General features: G+C 49.4%; 2 protein-coding genes across 4 annotated transcripts; both read right to left on the reverse strand.

The window, feature by feature from the left end:
• Positions 1–904: 904 nt before the first annotated feature.
• Positions 905–12,284, reverse strand: Rab4b (RAB4B, member RAS oncogene family). Of its 3 annotated transcripts, XR_005491051.2 has the most exons (9): positions 12,105–12,284; positions 9,653–9,733; positions 9,308–9,422; positions 6,782–6,844; positions 6,538–6,692; positions 4,973–5,068; positions 4,741–4,871; positions 2,198–2,242; positions 905–1,291 (listed from the first exon to the last, which is right to left on the reverse strand). XR_005491051.2 is itself a non-coding variant. In XM_063271933.1 (8 exons), exons 1-7 carry the CDS (start codon positions 12,118–12,120, stop codon positions 4,756–4,758), a joined length of 642 nt encoding a protein of 213 aa, XP_063128003.1. In that variant the 5' UTR covers positions 12,121–12,284; the 3' UTR covers positions 905–2,242; positions 4,741–4,755. The 3 variants fall into 3 exon arrangements, 2 of the variants coding, with proteins under 2 accessions (XP_063128003.1, NP_059051.1); XM_063271933.1 differs by having other exon boundaries at positions 905–2,242; NM_017355.1 differs by lacking the exon at positions 2,198–2,242 and having other exon boundaries at positions 12,105–12,195.
• Positions 12,285–13,183: 899 nt separating this feature from the next.
• Mia (MIA SH3 domain containing) lies at positions 13,184–14,877 on the reverse strand. The gene is made up of 4 exons (NM_030852.2): positions 14,742–14,877; positions 14,523–14,656; positions 13,849–13,959; positions 13,184–13,373 (listed from the first exon to the last, which is right to left on the reverse strand). The coding sequence occupies exons 1-4, from the start codon at positions 14,863–14,865 to the stop codon at positions 13,350–13,352; spliced, it is 393 nt and encodes a 130-aa protein (NP_110479.1). The 5' UTR covers positions 14,866–14,877; the 3' UTR covers positions 13,184–13,349.
• Positions 14,878–19,245: the final 4,368 nt, after the last annotated feature.

Below are 19,245 nucleotides of genomic sequence, written 5' to 3' on the forward strand. Positions count from 1 at the left end.
TTATAACACCATTTCTGGGAGGGCTGTGTGGATAGGGTTATTTGAATGCCCCACCCTTTCCACCAACTCCGGGCCTACCAAATGGGCAATCAATGGGGTCGGATACTCGCTGACCTTTTGTGAGAGCAGCTGAAGCTGTCCTGGGGGGGCTGCACCTGTCTCCAGAAGGCCATATAAAGACATCGGGGTACAAGGAGATAAGACATCATCATCAAGTGTGACCAGGAGTCTGGGTTGCACAAGAACTCCAGTGGCACATGGAGAAGAATGTTCATGTTCACAGGCACACAGACACACACAAGGAAACAAGTATCAGGAGCACGTGTTCTAGGAACACACAGTGAGCCACCGTCCTAGTTTGCAGACATGAGGCATACACTGAGTCAAACCAGACACATCATGGAGGCAGCCTTAAGAGTCCCCAGTTCCCTGGTCTTGATGTTGCACACGGCAGCAGCCTCACCAACAGTCACCAGGCCAGAGACTACTCACATGGCACAGCATCACACGTTCCACTGACACTGCCCCATGTACAAGTCCTGGAAGGATTCATGCATGTCACACACAGACACGTCATTGCTGCACACACCAGCTCTGACGAACCATGAAGTACGTATGGACATGGGCACACCTGCAATCCTAGCGCACGGGGGACTGAGGCAGGGACACCTCAAATTCCAGTTTAGTCTAGGCTATAACAAGCCTCTGTGTCAAAAAAGGGGGGAGGGCATGTAGAAAAAAACCAAAGACAAACTCTGTCCTCAGGAGTTTGTGAACTAGGATGTACCCCAATAGATCCACAAACCAAATCCCACCCAGAAACATGGTTCCTCATGCAAGGCCACTCATAACTTCCACTAGAGTCCGCTTCTGACTCCTCATCTCAGAATGACAGAGGCCGGAACACAGGTGTAAACAATGCTTTATGGAGGACTGGGACAGGATGGAACAGGCCTCCAGGTAATAAATAACACAGACTTGCAACAGCGGGGCCAGGCAGGACGTTGGGGCCAATTGGCCCTGGTCTCAAGCTTTGGGAGTTCTTCAGGTATGGTTAGGGGCTCGGGGAGGGGGACTAGAGTTAGCCAAGACAGAGGAAGCAGCAGCAGGTATGGGGTCCCCTTTCCCCTGTGGCTCAATCTTGCCCCAAAGCCAGGCCCCAGCAGGCCAGGGGAGGGGGATGGGTGATGGAGTAACTTTTCTGGGACTGGGGCAGATTGGGGCCTGGCCTCTTGGGGCCTGGTTCTGAGCCCCAGCCTTCGAGCAGGGCTGGTCCAGAAGAACAGGTGAGCTGAAAGAAAAGGGTATTGTGACCTGGAGGGGTCCGGTCCTCAAGTCAGATCATTGCTAGGTATCTTCCTGACCTGTGCCTGCCTGGACCCCCTTTTTCCAGTCTGTGCACTGCCTGACATTGTTGCCCCTCTGCAGGTTATGTGGGGGATTCACGCTTTGAACATATCCCTATTGGTTTGCATCTGTAAAGGAGCATTTTAGTACCTAACTACCACGACCCCTGCCAGGTGGCGACTCACACGTGATATTCCAGGACTAGAGAGGTGCAGGCAGGAGGATGGGGAGCTTAAGGCCAACCTGAGCTACAAAGTGAGATCCTGTCTCGAAAGCACAAATCATGAAAGAAGAAAAAAGAGGTAACTAAATACATGCCTCCGTGTTTGTAAATTCTGTGTCCGTTTTTCCCCCTAAGGGTCCAGGCTGGGCCTCATTCCAATGCTTCTCAAACAGGAGAGACAGAGCAGAATAGTGGCCACTGCTTTCACTGCCTACAGCATTACCTAGACTTTTCTAGAAATTACCTAAGGAAATCCTGGGCTATATGCTGCAAAGCTTCCCGACTTACTCTACTGGGCACTATTTTGAGAGAGGGAAGTGTTGGTAGACCCTGATTAACTTTTTGTCCAAGTGAAGGCAAATCAGAGAATGTGGTGGTTCACGCTTATAATCCCAGCACTTAGAAGTAAATTAGAGGCCTCGTTACAAGCCTGTGCTACATAGTCTAGGGGGAAAGAAAGATAGGAAGGAAAATAAAGGGAAGGAAATTGTAGCTGAGTTGATCACACTTGCTTGGCCTACATGGGCCCTTGGTTCCATCCTCAGCACCCCATAAATGCACTGGGGGTAGTTCTGGAATTCCAATACTTGGGAGGTGAAAGACAAAGAATCCGAAATCCAAGGTCACCTGTGACTACACAGTAAGTCTGAGGCCAGTCTGGGCTACATGTCTCTGGAAAAAAAGGAAAAAGAAAAAAGAGAAAAAGGAAAGGGCAGAAGGGGACGTATTCTTACAAACTTTTTAGAATAAAAGAAATTATCAGGCTAGACTTGATCACACACCTGTCATCCCTGCACTGGGGAGGCAGAGGCATGTGGATCTCTGTGAGTTCAAGACCAGCCTGGTTTACAGAGCAAGTCCAGACAGTCAAGGCTATGTAGAGAAAACCTGTCTCAAAAATTATAAAAGACTTGCTGGTAACCAGGTATGGTGGTAAAAACTTACAATCTCAGCACTTAAAAGGCTAAGGCAAGAGGGTTGATGTGAGTCTGAGGCTATCCTAGGCTATATAGCAAGTTCTGCATTAGCCTGAGCTACACAGCAGACCACCACCCCCACCCACCCCTAAAAAAACACCAAAGGGAATTTTTTAAAAAGAAAAAGACCAAAAGTTTTCTCTATAGGTATGACTATGTTAGATAGTACATGACTTACTGGCTAGAGGCTGAACGAGCACTGGCTGGCTGGACGTGACCCACTGAGGGCAAACTCTGGGAAAAAGCTCTGCGCTGAGTTCCAAGGTGCACACCTGTCTCTGTCCACACAGCCAAATGTTCCTTTTGCTTTGCTTTGGTATTTTGTGGTGCTAGGACTGCACCTAGGAAGGCCACCAGCATGTGGGGTAACCGGCCTACTACAGAGAGCTACAGAGCCAGCACACGTAATCTCCCAGGGTCTTTACGATGGGCAGAAGCACTCTAGCTGCAACCTCCGGCAAATGTTCATTCATCCATGTTCCTCCACACTCATCAGGGACCACAACTAAGCCATTCTACAGAGGAGGAAACAGGTTCAGACCAGCAAGGGCAGAGGCCGAGAAGGAAGACCACTGGCTAAAGGGCTCACCCTGGACTTTTCTCACTTCCAAATCCCACAGGCACTCCATCAAGAACCATGCTGCCTCTACCTGCAAGACATATCCAAGCCTAAGGACTTTTCCCCACAGCCACCGAGACATGTCAGTGGCTGGGAGGGGAGAATTAGCAAGGACACCTACAGTCACAGAGGTGGGGAGGGGACCAAACCCTGCAGGGTCCTACAGGTCTGTCCTGGAATCTGGATCATGCATGGAAAAACCAACAAAGCTCCTGGGAGGAGGTTACCAGGGCAAAGGGGAAGAAAACATGGCCTGGAAAAAAAAAAAAGAGCCAAAGAAACAGAAAGAACTTTCTGTGACTGCAACAGTCAAAGGAGTAGGGAACGGTGTAAGGGCCCCTGAGGGCAGGGTGACAGGGCCCAGGCCCTGCAGAGGGTCAAGTACCACACCAGGCCCAGCAGCTTCAGCTCAGCCCCACGGACCCCAGGAGCCATGGTCAGATCTGAGCTTTAGACAGAGCCCCTGACTGCCACTAAAGGGAGCAATCCTGCAGAGAGAACAGGGAAGAGAGAACAGCCACTCTCAGCGCCCACCTCTACTTGCCCCCAACAGGGTCTTATGTAGCCCAGGCTGGCCTCCAACTCACGCCATGGCTAAGGCCACTCCCTGAACGCACACTACCACCATGACCACCGGTCTACCCAGTACTCAGTGTGGGAGCCTGTGCTTCTGGCATGCATGCTCCCACACTGAGTGCATGCATGCTAGGTGAGCGCTCTATCACTTGAACTGCATCCCTAGTCCCCCACCCCCTCCTCACAGCAGTCCCCAGCAGCTCCTTCATCGGCACCCAGCAATTCTCTCCTCCCCCACCCCCCACTCCGCAGTCTCCTCCTCCTATCCAGGCACAGGAGCCGAGTGATGCAGGGAGCCAGATCCTCTCCCCCTTCTGCTCAGTAATTCCCTATGAGTACCATAGCATGCAGGGATAAATGAGAGACTGCCCCAGGGCTGCCAGTACTCACTGCTCAGTCCCCCGGCCATGCTGTACCCTGGTGCACACACATACCCCACTCTGGCTGGCTACACCATGCAGGACGGGGCCTCTGCACTTACTGGTTTCACTGCTCTCTGCTTCCCTGCTCTACATTTTTGCTCAAATGTCACCTTCTCCAGTGCCCTGTTTAAAGGGGCATTCCTCATCCTCTCCTCCTTAGACTGCTTTTTGTCAGCTCCTTCCCCCTAACTACTATGTCATTCATGTAAGTGCTTCTTCGTCTGTGGTCTGTCTTCTCCCAAGACAGGGAAGGTACCTCGCAAACAGGAATTTTTGTTTAGTTGGTTTTGGTCTGTTTTACCCACTGCTGCCTCCCCAGAGGCTTCACCAGGGCTTAGCACACAACAGAGGTTCACTGCAGCAGTGAGAACCATGATTAAAGGGTCAGGTGTAGGCTGAGGCTGGCAGAGGTCGGGGGTGCAGAGGCCCATAGGTTCCCAGGGCTGGGAAGATGGCTCCTTTGGTTCATGGGCTTTTGTGCCTTTCTTTGTCAGTTTCTCTTGTCGAATTTTCCAAGTCTTGGAGGCTGTCCTGTGTCCCACCCCTCGTTTGCCTCCTGAGCCCCTAGCATCCCACCTGGCTCTGCACGTCTCAGCAGCCACAGGGCTGAGGGGCCACGGCCTGGGCACTGCGAGGCTGCCGCAGCTGGCGAAGAGATATGTCACCATACTGAATGCCTGAGCCCATCCTCTCCGGATCTAGTTCACCTGTGGGAGGGGGAGAGGTCAGGCATGTTCCTCAGAGCCCATGGGGCCAGCCTTTCACCCCACCCCCACCCCACCTCTCACAGGAAGCAGGTGGGCCTCACCTGAGTCGATCTTGTTGAGGATGGTGCGTGCGCACTTCAGGAAAGCTTCTTCCACGTTTTCACCCGTGAGAGCGCTGGTCTCCAGGAACATCAGCTCTGGAGAGACAGGGCCTCCATCAGGTCCCACCCTCCGCTCCAACTCTGTGCCCCTTCAAAAGCTCTATCTATGTTTGCCTTCAACTTGGGCCATAACACAAGATTCCCCTGCAGGGAATGCTGCCTTCCTACCTCACACTCACTCAGCAATTCCTCTGAGACTCATTCCCTTGGCCCTTCCCCAGAAACCTCCTACTGAGGACCCAGCCTGAATCAGGAGGCCCCTCTGGGCTCCCCCAGGCTCCTGTGCCTCCCCTGTCTTTGCAGAGTCTTCTCTCTGATGTCACTGTCAGCAAATGCATTTGCCTCCCTGCCTCTAGCACAGCACTGTGAGCCTCAGGAGTTTGTCCCCAGACTCACTGAGTACAGCCCCAAGCCCACCAGAGGTCATATGACAGGCCTCACACTGGGCAAGCTGTACTCAGGATTCAAACCTGCATCTGCCTGGCAGCAAAACCTCTTCTAAACTTGGGGTCTGAAAAGCAGGAGGGCATGAGTAGGGTACGCTTGTGCACCCTCTGCAATCCTGAGGGGGCAGAGAGACAGGGTCAGGACTACGGGGTCAGCCTAGGCAACACAGTCTAAAGCTAGCCTCAAAAAGACAAACAAATAGATGAGTAATAAGGTTTTAAACAGAGCTGCAGATGTGCACAGCTGACTCATAACACCACACAACCTGGGCACAGTAGTTCACGCCTGCAATCCCAGCACCACCAGAGAGGCAGGAGAATTAGGAATTCAAGGTCATCCTCGGGTGTAGAGAGCAAGAGGCAAGCCTAGGCTACACAAAGCTCCGTCCTAACAGACAGTAGACAGACCCCAATTCAGCAGATGTGAGCAGTCTAGACAGCCCGAGTCTTCAGATGGGTTTCTAATAACCTTTCCTTCACGCCCCTGCCTCCACCTGCACCTAGCATCCTGGTGCTGGGGATGGAAAACAGGACACCAGCCATGCTAGGCTGAGCCACACTTCCCAGCCCTTCGCTGGTGGATTCTAAGGAAGAGATCTACCATGGAGCATGCCCCGAGCCAGGCTGGCAAAACTTCTGACAGGGCAGGTCAGTTTCTGTCCTCTCCTAAGCTACAGTGCCTGCTGCACCCTTGGTCCCAACCTGGTTCATCCCCTTGATTTATGAAGGGGTCCATCTATCTCTACGGTCACCTGAGTCTGCATCACCTGCCTTAAACCACTGCTTTATGCTGCCTCCCATGGTGGTGGGAGCTTATCAGCATCTACTCTAAGAGCTAAGGGTGGGATGGGCAGACCCCTAGGCTCGCAGGCTGTTCACCCCACTTCCAGCTGAACCTGAAGACCACGGCAGTCCCTTGACTCAGCGCTTAGAGTCAAAGCCGGCCTGCTGAAGCCTCCGTGTTTAAGGTACAACCATCCAGAGAAAGTTAAGAGGCACATGGGCTACAGAGGACTGGCCATCCCTCCACCCATCGCCTGACCACAGCAGAGCCCTCACCATTCTCCTGAGCAAAGCGGGAAGCCTCTAGGAAAGTGACCTCACGCTCAGGATCCAGGTCCTTCTTGTTGCCACAGAGGATGACCACGATGTTGGGGCTGGCCAGCGTCCGGGCATCGGTCAGCCAAGCAGCTAGCGAGTTGTATGTCTCCCGGCTGTGAAGAACGGATGGAAGAGGGAGGCAGCACAGGAGTGGGACCACCCATGCCCAGCCTCTCCCATGCCACCCAGGCCCTGTACCCACCTGGTGATGTCATACACCAGCAGGGCTCCAGCTGCCCCTCGGTAATAACTCCGTGTCACCGACCTGTGAGGCCAGGAGGACCCGGTCACCCCCAAGGCTGGGATCTGCCCCGGGATTGCCCCCCTCTGTGGAGAGAGGCTAGTGGTTCGGAGGCCCCCCTTTACTGTTGGCCCATTCCCTAAAACCTGGCATCCATCTTCTGGAGATATGTTTCTCAGCCTCAGAGTCTTTCTCAATTATTATTTGGGTTGGCTTTTTGAGAGTCTGACTCTACAGTCCAAGTTGGCCTGAAATTAAGTAGCTGGCCTCACGATTAAGGCAACTCCCCTGCCTCAGCCACCACACCCTGGGGTGCTTGGGATTGGAGCCAAGGGCCTGGCACATGCTAGGTAAGTGCTCTACACAGAGCTACATTCTGACCCTTTATTTTGGCTTAATTCAAGGTCATGCTATCTTACCCGGCTGACTCCAATCCATTGTATCCTAGGCGAGCCTGGTACTTTCTTATTTAACTGTTTCTTTTACGTAAGTGTAGGGAGTATATGTGTTCTACAGCTGTGTGTGGAGGTCAGAGGACGCTTACAGGAATCGCTTCTCTCCTTTCACCATGTGGGTTCAGGGGCTCAGACTTAGGTCCTCAGATGGCAGCGAGCACTTTACCGCTGAGCCATCTTGCGAGGCTTTCTCACAAAGTTCCAATCTTCCTGCCTTAGCCTTTCAAGGAACTGAGATTACAGGCATCCACCAACTCACCAGCTTAATTTCCCATGCTCTTCTCTCCTGTCTGTCAGTCTTCCTGTGCCTCTCCCATGCTCACTTTTGCCTTCCTTCTCATTCATTCACTCGGTGAGCATTTTCTGATTATCTCCCATCTATGCCTGTCCTGACCAAGTGCTATGCAACTTCTACTTGTCCGTGCCCCCCCCCCCCGTCAGATGCAGGCCTCCTTTCCTGGTGTTCCCCCCACCCCACCCCCACTGTCAGATGCAGCCTCCTTTTCTAGGTGTCACCCCACTGTCTGATGCAGCCTCTTTCCTGGGTGTCCCCCACAAACCCCTGCTGTCTGATGCAGCCTCTTTCCTGGGTGTCCCCCACAAACCCCTGCTGTCAGATGCAGGCCTCCTTTCCTTTGTGGCCAACTCCCTGTGTCACCAATTTGGATCCCTACATGCCTGTCTCCTTCACCCTCTCTCTGCCTCTCTACATACCTCACATAGTCAATCTACACGACTTAATTAATAGCTCCTATGTGCTGATTCTCCATGAGCTGAATATTCTCATTCTCTCTCTCTCTGTCTGTCTACTGTCTCATATTCTCTCTCTCTCTCCCTCTCCCTCTCCCTCTCCCTCTCTCTCTCTCCTCCCTCTTTCCCTCTAACTCCGTCCCTCCCTCCTGCTCTGTTTCTCACTCTCAGGCTTTCCGTTTCTGCAGACCTACTAGGTACCCTAGCTTTCACATCTTCACTATGCAATACACTGCCCTGTCCTTCTCCTCAGCTATACCCCACCAGCCCTTCCCAGCCTGCTTCTGACCCGGTCCTTCTGCGCCCATTCCCTCCTTGATTACATGTGTTATCTTCCTCTCTCTAGGTCTCTCTTTCCCTTAGAGGCTGTAGCTCCTTGAGGCTTCAGTGTCCATCTGTTTTAAGATCCCTCTTTAAATGCTACTCCTTGGGGCTGGAGAGATGGCTCACCGGTTGGTTAACAACCCTTACTGCTCTTGGAGAGGACATGGGCTCCATTATTCAGCACCAAAATAGCAGATCACAACTACCCGTTATTCTAGTCCCAGGGCACCTGATACCTGATCTCTGGGGACTCCTGCACACATGTGTACATACACAATTAATTAATTAATTAATTAATTAAGAGATAAAACTCTACTCCTTATTCACACCCTTAAGCCCTTCTTTTTCTTCTTCTTACTCGTCCTGGAGAAGGCATCAAGGGTCTTGCACAAGTTAGGCAGGGGCTCTACCACTGAGCCACGCCCCCAGCCCCTCACTGGGGGATTCTAGGCAGGGGATCTAGATCTGAGCCACGCCCCCAGCCCCTCACTGGGGGATTCTAGGCAGGGGATCTAGATCTGAGCACTACCACATTCGAAGCTTCCCTTCTCTCCCCTCTCCCTCTCCCTCTCTCCCTTTCCCTCTCCCTCTCTCTGTGTGAGAGAATAGTGCTCTCCCCCTAACCTACAACTCCAACCTTTTCTTCATTTTCAATGTCACCCAGACTGGCCTCCAACTCACAGTAGTACCCCTGCTTCGGCTGCCTGTGTATTTAGGATTACAGACCACCACATTCGGCCTTTTCCCTCCTCAGATATACCCTGTGAGCAGCGTGCTGGCTCTCTCCCTCCCCCTCCTCTCTCCCCATCTGCCTGCCCTGCTCCGAATCTCTTTGCTCTTACTTCATCTCTGAGGGACTCTACACACCTTTCTCTCCCTCCCTCCCTCCCTCCCTCCCTCCCTCTGTCCCTCCCTCCCTCCCTCCCTTCTTTCCTCCTTGGGAACCAAGGCTACCTACCGAAACCGCTCCTGGCCAGCAGTATCCCAAATCTGTAGCTTCACAGTCTTCCCCCCAACGTTGACAACCCTGGATCCAAACTCCACGCCAATAGTGTGGTTGGAGTCCTGTTTGACTGAAGTAGGAGGGAAACGGGAGGCAGTGCAGGGGCTCCTGGAATCCCCCCCCCATGCAGACCTCCTCCATTTCTGAACCCCAATTTCTCACTGCTGGGTTGGCAGAGAACTTAGCAAAGACCACCCAGACCAAGCCAGAGGCAAAACCTATAGCACTAGCTTTATCCAGCGGCACCTGCCACCTGCCCCGCCTGCTGCCCAATGGCCCAGGGTCCCACCAGAAACTCACACTTATTCTCAATAAACTGATGGAGGAGACATGATTTGCCAGTTCCGGCACTGCCAATCACCAGGAATTTGAAGAGGAAGTCTGAGCAGATGGCACCAAAGATATCCAGAGGGAGAGAAAGACAAAGGGAGTAAGAGAAGAAACAAAGTCAGAAGGAAAGATGCACAAAAGTAGAAATACAGCCATGCATTAAAAAGAGAGAGAGAGAGGGGAAAAAAAACTTTTTTTTTTAAAGTCTACAGTGCTGGGCTGGAGAGATGGCTCAGTGGTTAAGAGCACTGACTGCTCTTCCAGAGGTCCTGAGTTCAAATCCCAGCAACCACATGGTGGCTTGCAACCATCTATAAATAAAATAAATAAATCTTTAAAGTCTACAGTGCTGTGGATAGAACTCAGGACATCCTGCATGCTAGCCAGCCTAGCCCAACATGATTTTTTTCTTTTGAGACAGGGTTTCTCTGTGTAGCCCTGTCTGTCCTGGAACTTACTCTGTATACAAGGCTGCCCTGAAACTCAAAGATTGCCCTGCCTCTTCCACCAGCCTGAGTGCTGTGATTAGAGGTGCGCACCCCTACTGGGCTGGAGATGACTCCTTCCTTCATTATTATCATTGATGTTCCAAACAAAGTTTCACTATGTAGTCCAGACTGACCTAGCCGTCCTCAAACTCCACACTCATCCTGCCTCAGCCTCTAAAAGAGTGCGCTGCCATCCCCTGTATTTCTTTCGTTCTTTTCCCACTCAGGGACTCATTGTGTAGCACTATCTGGTCTTGAACTCCAATCCTCCTGCCTCAGCATTCCCACTGCTGGTAGTACAGGATGTGCCAGCACACTCCCTGTTTCTTTCTTTCTAAAGAGTATTACTTTGCTGACCTCTAACTTGAAGCAGTCCTCCTGCCTCAGTTTCCCAAATGTGAGGGTTAGAGCACACAAGATTATTCTTATATAGTGTTTACCATTTACATGCCCATCACAGTCCTAAAGACTGTTATGAAATGTCATCAGCTCATTGAATCATAAATGAAATCATAAAAAAGCTCTAAAGAAGGAATTAAACAGCTCGAGAGATGGCTCAGCAATTGAGAGCAGTGACTGCTCTTCCAGAGGTCCTGAGTTCAATTCCCAGCAACCCCAAGGTGTCTCACAACCATCTGTAATGGGATCCGATGCCCTCTTCTGGTGTGTCTTAAGATTGCTCCAGTGTACTCATTAAAAAAAAATGTATACATTAAAAAAAATTTTTTTAAAGAGAGAAGGAAGTATACTAAGTTCTTCTACTTTCCAGACTAGGAAAATGAAGCCAAAGAGGTTAACTGACCTACCCAAGACCACACAGCTAGGCACAGCTAAGATACAAATCCAAACCAAAGGTCTCCACAATGCAAGACTTTAGCTGGTGCAATTCAAAAGCCATTTCAAAAAAAAAAAAAAAAAAAAAAAGAACAAAAAAGAAAAAAAAAGAAAAAAAAAAAGAAAGAGGGGGTTGGGGATTTAGTTCAGTGGTAGAGCGCTTGCCTAGGAAGTGCAGGGGTTGGGGATTTAGCTCAGTGGTAGAGCGCTTACCTAGGAAGCGCAAGGCCCTGGGTTCGGTCCCCAGCTCCGAAAAAAAGAACCAAAAAAAAAAAAAAAAAAAAAAAAAGTGCAAGGCCCTGGGTTCGGTCCCCAGCTCCGAAAAAAAAAAAAAAAAAAGCCATTTCAACAAGAATCAAAGCTGGACTCCATTCCTCTTCACTTCTCCTACCACCCTCTCACCCGTTCACTCTGTCAAGGCCTTTGACATTGGCCCTATTTCCTAACCCGGTTACCTCCCAAGGTAACTGTGCACCAGACTCTTTGGCTTTTCTATGAGCGTTGAATGAATGGAGCTGTCTCTGATTGTTGTCAGAGTTTTCTACTGCCCTCCAACCTCCCTTTACCCACCTGACAGTGTGCATCCATATTGACTGCCTAACTCTGAACCTCTTCTACCCATCCTCTGTCCAGAACCCCTGGCCTCTATCCTTAAACTTCAGCCGCATCCCTTGGCGCTAAATTTCAAATCTATAACTCAGGAACATCATTCCAGCCCTTTCAAACCAGATCAACCCCACAGACTGCAGGGTCCACAGCATCTGTGTGAAGCTCTCTCTGGAGTCCATAAAACACGACCCTTGCTAGTTAGCCCCGCCCTATCCACTCACGCTCCGCCCAGGAAGACTTGCTTCCCTCTTCAAGGCCTACCACCTACCCTAATCCACCACGACTAGGTCCCTCAAATCCCGCCTAGATCTTTTTAATCCGTAAAGCGGTCTCTTCAAGCTCCACCCAAATCGATTAAACTCAGCCCCAGACTCACTTAGCCCTGCCCCGTATCCCGGCAGACCCCGCCCACCTGAACAGAAAGCCCCGCCCCACTTCCACATCCACATCCACTAAGGGCCCAGCCCCCCGCTTCGGCCCACTATCCTCACCGTAGGTCTCAGCCATGGCTCGGTGGCGACCGCTGAGGGCCGCAATATGGCGCCGCGGCCGCGCCTGTTCCCCGGCTGGCAGCCGCTCCACTCGGGCTGCAGCCTCAGCTCCTTTCCACTCCTGGACCCGGCGCCGCCACTTCCGCCTTCACCCCCCCCCACTCCCGCGCGAGCCTCTGGAGCTGCGGATACCAGGCCACGCTCGCCCAACACAGGGATTGGTGGATTCAGGAGACAGTGGGCGGGACAAGCAGCGCGGATTGGCAGCATGAGAGGGGCTGAGTCAAAAGGGGCGTGACATAGAAGAGCGATTGGTGGAGCAAGTAGGAGAGGGCGGAGGCAAAGATACTGCGCCCGACGGAGGAACGGATTTGGTCAAAAATCGGAGCAGAGACGAGACTCCGGATTGGTTAGACGTAGGCATTGGGGCGGGGACACGAATGCTAAGAAGGAGCAAGGGCAGGATGGACAGAGTTGGAAGAACGGTCTCAGGCTGCTTGGTTTAAATTCTAACCCCACAGGCCGGAAAGAGGAAAGCTGAGAGGACACGCGCACACTGATCCCTAATCTACAAGAAAGCCTCTGCTGGTCGGGCATGGTAGCGAATGCTTTCAACCCCAGTACTTAGGAGGCAGAGGCAGAGGCATCGATGAGTTCGAGGCCAGCCTGATCTACATAATGAGTTTCAGAACAGTCAGGGGCTACATAGAGAAACATGTCTCGGGTTGGGGATTTAGCTCAGTGGTAGAGCGCTTGCCTAGCGAGCACAAGGCCCTGGGTTCGGTCCCCAGCTCCGAAAAAAAAAAAGAAAAAAAAAAAAGAGAGAAACATGTCTCAAAAAAGAAAGAAAGAAAGAAAGAAAAAGGAAAAAGGAAGGAAAGAAAAAGGTCTGTGCCATCTATGCGCTTCTTGGGATCTAATTGGCTCAGACCAATAGTTCAACTCCTTTCTAAAGGGAGGAAAGCATACGTATATTGTACTGTTTATTCCCCTGCTTTGGGTGCCCGGGGTGGGGTGGGGGTTCCAAACCTTACCTTGGAGCAAAGGGCATGCAAAGTGAAACTCTGCCTAGTAACTACTGACGTTACAACATTCAGGGCTTTAATTGGCTAGGTTCAGGAACCCGTGAAACATTCTTTGTACATGCCCACCCCAAAAACCAAAGGGACAAAACACTTTGCAGTTGGCCGCTGTATTTGCCCAAACCGGAAGGGTAACTGCAGGGATAACATCGGTGGGTTGAGCTCATTGACAGTAGAAATCCCATTCCTGAAAAAGAGTAGAAAAAAGAGTAGATAGAAAACCAACCAGTCTTCTGTCATGAAGGCATACATGCAAATAGAGCACTCATATAAATAAATAAATCTTTAAAAAAAAAGAAAGAAAGAAAACCAACCGGTGATCACACTGCAATGCATCTAGCCGTTCTAACAAAAGTTCTAGCTGCAAGGACTAGGCTTGACCACCCAGAAACGAACAAATTAACTTCGAGTCCTGAACCCTCTGTCATTTCCCAATTAGAAATCACTCAGCATTGGGCAAGGCCAGTAAACTCAGCAGCCCTCTGGAGGTTGAAACTGGAGGCTAGTGATTTTGAGGCCAGCCTGAATATATACTCTGTCTCAAGAAAAAAAATACATACTATTCATAACTACAACAAAAATAATTACTTCTCATAGACAGGTAAGAAAACGAAGGAACCACCATCCTCCTCCTCCTCCCACCTCCACCCCAAGACACTCACATCTGTCTTCATATCGACTTTGCCAGGTTTCAGAGTCAGGTCCTCCCGGACAATGCTACTGGGGAAATAGCCCAGGTGGGCTGCCAGGTCTCCATAGTAATCTCCCTGCACCTGGAGGAGATGTTAAAAGTCCATCTAGGGAAATGGCACTTATGCCTGCTGAATGCCTGTGTACAATCTCCTCTCTGACTTGAATCTCGGCTTAAATGCCATTTGCTCATGGATAAAATGTAGCCACCATAACTAATCCTCACAATGCCGTATTTGCTGGGACTTCGGATGCCTTGCTGGTTGCCTGCCCCTTAGAATTGTTCACTCTTGTATCTCAGGTCTAAAAAAGAGCTTTGGCACCAAGCTTCCCTGTAATTTCTAAAGTAAAATATGCAGTAAGTGGGGCTGGAGAGATGGCTCAGAGGTTAAGAGCACTGACTATTCTTTCCGAGGTCCTGAGTTCAAATCCCAGCAACCACATGATGGCTCACCAACATCTGTAATGGGATCTGATGCCCTCTTCTGGTGTGTCTGAAGACAGCAAAATGCAACAAGTGACAAAATGTCCTTCCTCCCTCAAATCCTGTTTTCCCCTCTCCCCAAATTTTCCCATCAGAGGGAAAACAGGTTTTACACTCAGCCCAACCCCATACCTTTCCCATGATCACTCCCCAAAGACTCACACTGCCTCCCCAGAAAAGCCGTCCACGGCCTTTCAACTTGGAGAAGACATATACCACTTGGCCCCTGTATATAGTCAAGAAGCGGCAATCAGGGGCCACGTAGTCCTGAAGGGCCACAGCCATGGAGATAGGATCTGGGGAGGGAGAACGGAATGGCAACTTCAAAACAGACTAACAGTCCAAGCCTTCAGCCCCCTTCCCTTGTCCCCTGTCTCTTACGGCTACACTCCTCATCTGCACACAGCTTCCGGTCAGCCAGCTTGGGCATGGCTCGATCAGCCCTGCTGAGGCCTGAAAAAACAGACAAGATGACAATACCAAGGAGCACTGGGGAGCACACCATCATGGACTTCAAATGACCAAGTGAGGAACGGGGCCTCCAGGCTCCTCCTGCCCTCCCTCTGGACTGAATATCAAAGAAACCAGTGTTCTTGATCCTGTCTCCGCCCCGAACCAAATTTTACCCCCACCCACTCCCCAAGGTTGTTCTCCAGCCGGTACCATTTCAGAGAGAGGGTAAGGGCTATGGGCCAAAGAAAATGCCCACTTGAGCCCAAAGCAATCCAGGTGACTCCAAGTAGCAGCCACCCCCTGGGTAACCAGAGACCCAGATAGGCAATGAGGACTATCTGATTCCACCTTCAAGTCATTTTAGGTACCTGGACCCTCCAGAGACTGAGCCTGAGAAGGCAGTATTGAAAAGCCACCCTGGAATTTCCTGTACTGGGGTCTGGGAACAAGGCAGTTCTTTGATTTGTGGTGGCAGCCATGGTTCCCAGGCACTGAGCAAACACTCAGTGTCTGGCCTCAGGCTAGGCACTGTCCCACCTGGCTCACTGTTCATTCACAGGCTACTTCCTCCCTGGGAGCTAAGCTGTTCTAGCTTCTGAGCTATAAACTATCTCCCCTCATCTATAAAGAGAGCAATGAAAGCAAACAAAACATACCTATCAAGTGTTGTTGTTATTGGTGGGATTTTTTGGCTTTGTTTTGTTTTATATGATTGATCTGCAGAATGTATATCTGGTATTTTTGAAGGCCAGAAGAGGGCATTGGGTCTTTTGGAACTGGAACTACAGAACTAAGTGCTAGGAATCAAACCTGGGTCATCTGGAAGACCCGCCAGTGCTCTGCTCTTAACTGCTGAGCCATCTTTCCGGCCCACCCTTTTCTTGTGACAGGGTCCTACTGCATAACCCTAGCTGCCTGGAATTCCCTATATAGACCACAGATTCGTAAGAGATCAACCTGCCTCAGCAAATCGTGTGTGTGTGTGTGATGTGTGTGTGATGTGTATGTGTGTGATGTATGTATGTGTGTGTATGTGTGTGTGATGTGTATGTGATGTGTGTGTTTATGTATGTGTATGTATGTGTGATGTGTGTGTATGTGTGTGTGTGATGTGTATGTGTGTGATGTATGTATGTGTGTGTATGTGTGTGTGATGTGTATGTGATGTGTGTGTGTTTATGTATGTGTATGTATGTGTGATGTGTGTGTGATGTGTATGTGTATGAAGTGTGTGTATATGTGTGTGATGTGTGTGTGATGTGTATGTGTGTGATGTGTGTGTATGTGTATGTGTTTATGTATGTGTGTGTGATGTGTATGTGTGATGTATATGTGTGTGTGATGTGTTATGTGTATGTGTTTATGTATGTGTATGTGTGTGATGTGTGTGATCGTGTATGTGTATGTGTGTGTATGTATAAGTATAAAAATCGTATATATAGTCATATGTACACATAATGTATCGAAGATGGTCTGCATCGCCTCAGGAGTGGCCCTAACAAGCCCAGTTCACAAAGTTGAGCTAAAGAATGTATGCCTGTGGTAAATGAAGTAGGAAGAGGAACAAGATTTATCTCAAGGTCTCTTAGTTATCACTGTTTCCTGACCTGACATGGCTCTCAGAAGGATCTGTCCATCAACAGATATGCAAGGAACAGAGGTCTAAAGAGCATGTTTAATGACCTCACAAGGTGCAATCAGCAGACTGAGGCTGAAACTATGGCTTAATGGTTGTGGTAGTTTGAGAGTGGCCTCAATAGGCTGATAGATTTGAGTGTTTGGTTCCCAGTTGGTGGAACTGTTTAAGAAGGATTGGGAGGTGTGGCCTTGTTGATAGAGCTGTGTGAGCTTTTAAGTTTGAAAAGCCCAAGACAGGCCCAGACACACACACACACACACACACACCACCCTCCCTCTCTCACTGCCTCATCTTGTCAGATTTAAGCTCTCAGCCATTGCTTTAGCATCATGCCTGCCTACTGCCATGTTGTCATAATCACCATGAACTAATGCTCTTAAACTATAAGCAAGACCTCAAGTAAATGCTTTCCTTTTTAGTTACTTTAGTTCTGGTGCCTCTTCATAGCAATAGAACAGGCACATAGTGGTTGAATGCCTGATAAGTCTAGGGTTCAATTCCCAAGCCAAAAAGTAATGTATGATAATTTATAACTAAAATATGTGACAAAGGGCCCAGGATAAGGGGCCCAGGATGGAGCTTGTCTAGTATGCACAAAGCCCTGGGTTCAAGACCAGTGTAAAATAAGAGCGTAGGATGTGGAGATTCCCTTGAAAAGCTTTGGCCACAGTCGATAAATAAATGAAGCTGGTAGAAGAGAATGTGAGATAGCATGTTGTCCTCATGTTTGAATTTCCCAATTTAGAATACATCAAAGTGTTTCTTTAGGCGGTAGATACTTCACTGTAAATCCTATTTCCAAATCTTAGCACTGTGGAGATTCATCAAGGAGTGAAAATCTGAAGGCTCTGGGAGACAACTAACCAATCAATAGGGGGCTGAGGATGTAGCTCAATTCATAGTCTTTGGCCTGGCATCCACTGGGCCCTGGGGTCCACCCACAGCAGTAAATAACCTGTGTACAGCAGTGTATACACTATAATAGTATATAATCCCACAACTATCTATGCAGAGATAAGAAGACAGAAGCTCAAAGTCTCCCTCAGTTACAGTGACTTCAAATTTATATGCTTGTCTCAAAAAATAAAACCGCACAGGCTGGAAAGATGGCTCAGTGGTTAACACTTGCTGCTCTTGCAGAGGACCCAGATTAAGTTCCTAACACCAATATGGTGGGGGCTCATAACCATCTGTAACACCAGTTCTAGGGGATCTGATGCTCTTCTGACCTCTGAGTTTTCACATGGTACATATACATACGTGAAGGCAAAAATACTCATGCCTATAAACCTAAAATTGAAAAATAAGCTTCCAATATAGGGAACTGTATGCTTAGTATTAAAAGCAGTTTGGAAACCAAGGATATCTCATCTGTATGACATGGGCAGAACTGAGATTCCGGCAGTAAAAATAAACAGGCAGGCATTTAGAAAGCACACTCACCATATTGTCTCATTGTAGAAATGGCTCTATTACCCAAAACACAATTTACTTTAGCCCACTCAGTGCTTCTAATGTGCCTGACATGTGAGAACTTCAGTTTGGTGCCCACAACAGCAAAACATTACCATTAGGTTTTTGGTGGGTCAGAAATCTTGGAGCTCTGTCTGACTTGAAGTCTGAGGCTGCAATCAACAGGCCACACAATGTGGAGATTTTATCTGACGGTTGGACTTGAGGAAGGGCTGCCCCAAGGCCCAGCAAACGCTGAAGCATCCAATTGCTTATAGACACTATGGATGGATGTCTGCACTGACTGTGGACTATGGGCTGACCTGCAGGAGGGCTGACACAGGGACTTTTTCCCACTCTAGTTTTTTGTGTATATACAGGGGTTTTGTCTGAATGCATGCTGTGTAGATGCTCTTAGATCCCCTTAGAGTGGAGAAACAAGTTGTGAACTGATGCGTGGGTGCTGAGAATCTCCCTCTTAACCCCAGCCCTCCCAGCTCTTACCACACCCCAAAGCCAACAAGACTTTGCCTTTAATGCATATAGTATCTCATTATCTAGAAATCCTTCACCATCCTTTTTCACACAAAAAAAAGGCATTTATTTTATGAGTACACTGTAGCTGTCTTCAGACACGCCAGAAGAGGGCATCAGATCTCATTACAGATGGTTGTGAGCCACCATGTGGTTGCTGGGATTTGAACTCAGGACCTCTGGAGGAGCAGTCAGTGCTCTTAACCACTGAGCCATCTCTCCAGCCTCTTCACTGTTTTTATTCACCCTTTGACTTCTGGTCTGGAAATGTTAAATAAACTTCTAGGTATCACTTTTTAATTATAAACTGTTATTTTGAACACTGCACTGAAATCTCACCCACTTCCATTTCAGCAAATTTTTGTCCAGCGGACCCAAATTATGTATGCCAACCACCTACCATCCATCACTCACCGCTGTGTCCAAGTCATCTTTATTGTACCTCAGGAGTCCCTTAGGACTCAAAGCACAGTTCTAATGATACTGGCTACTCACGGGAAGAGCCAAGTGAGCTGGAAACACCTACAGTTCCAGCATCGGGGGCAGGACTGTGAATGTGAAATCAACCTAGAACGCACAGACCACATCAGGGAAAAAATGTTTTGTTTTGTTTTTTTTTTTATTTTTTTTTAAGATTTATTTATTTATTATATATAAGTACACTGTAGCTGTCTTCAGATACACCAGAAGAGGGCATCAGATCTCTTTACAGATGGTTGTGAGCCACCATGTGGTTGCTGGGAATTGAACTCATGACCTCTGGAAGAGCAGTCGGGTGCTCTTAACCGCTGAGCCATCTCTCCAGCC

Source organism: Rattus norvegicus, chromosome 1 (assembly GCF_036323735.1).
Source record: "Rattus norvegicus strain BN/NHsdMcwi chromosome 1, GRCr8, whole genome shotgun sequence".
NCBI lineage: Eukaryota > Metazoa > Chordata > Mammalia > Rodentia > Muridae > Rattus > Rattus norvegicus.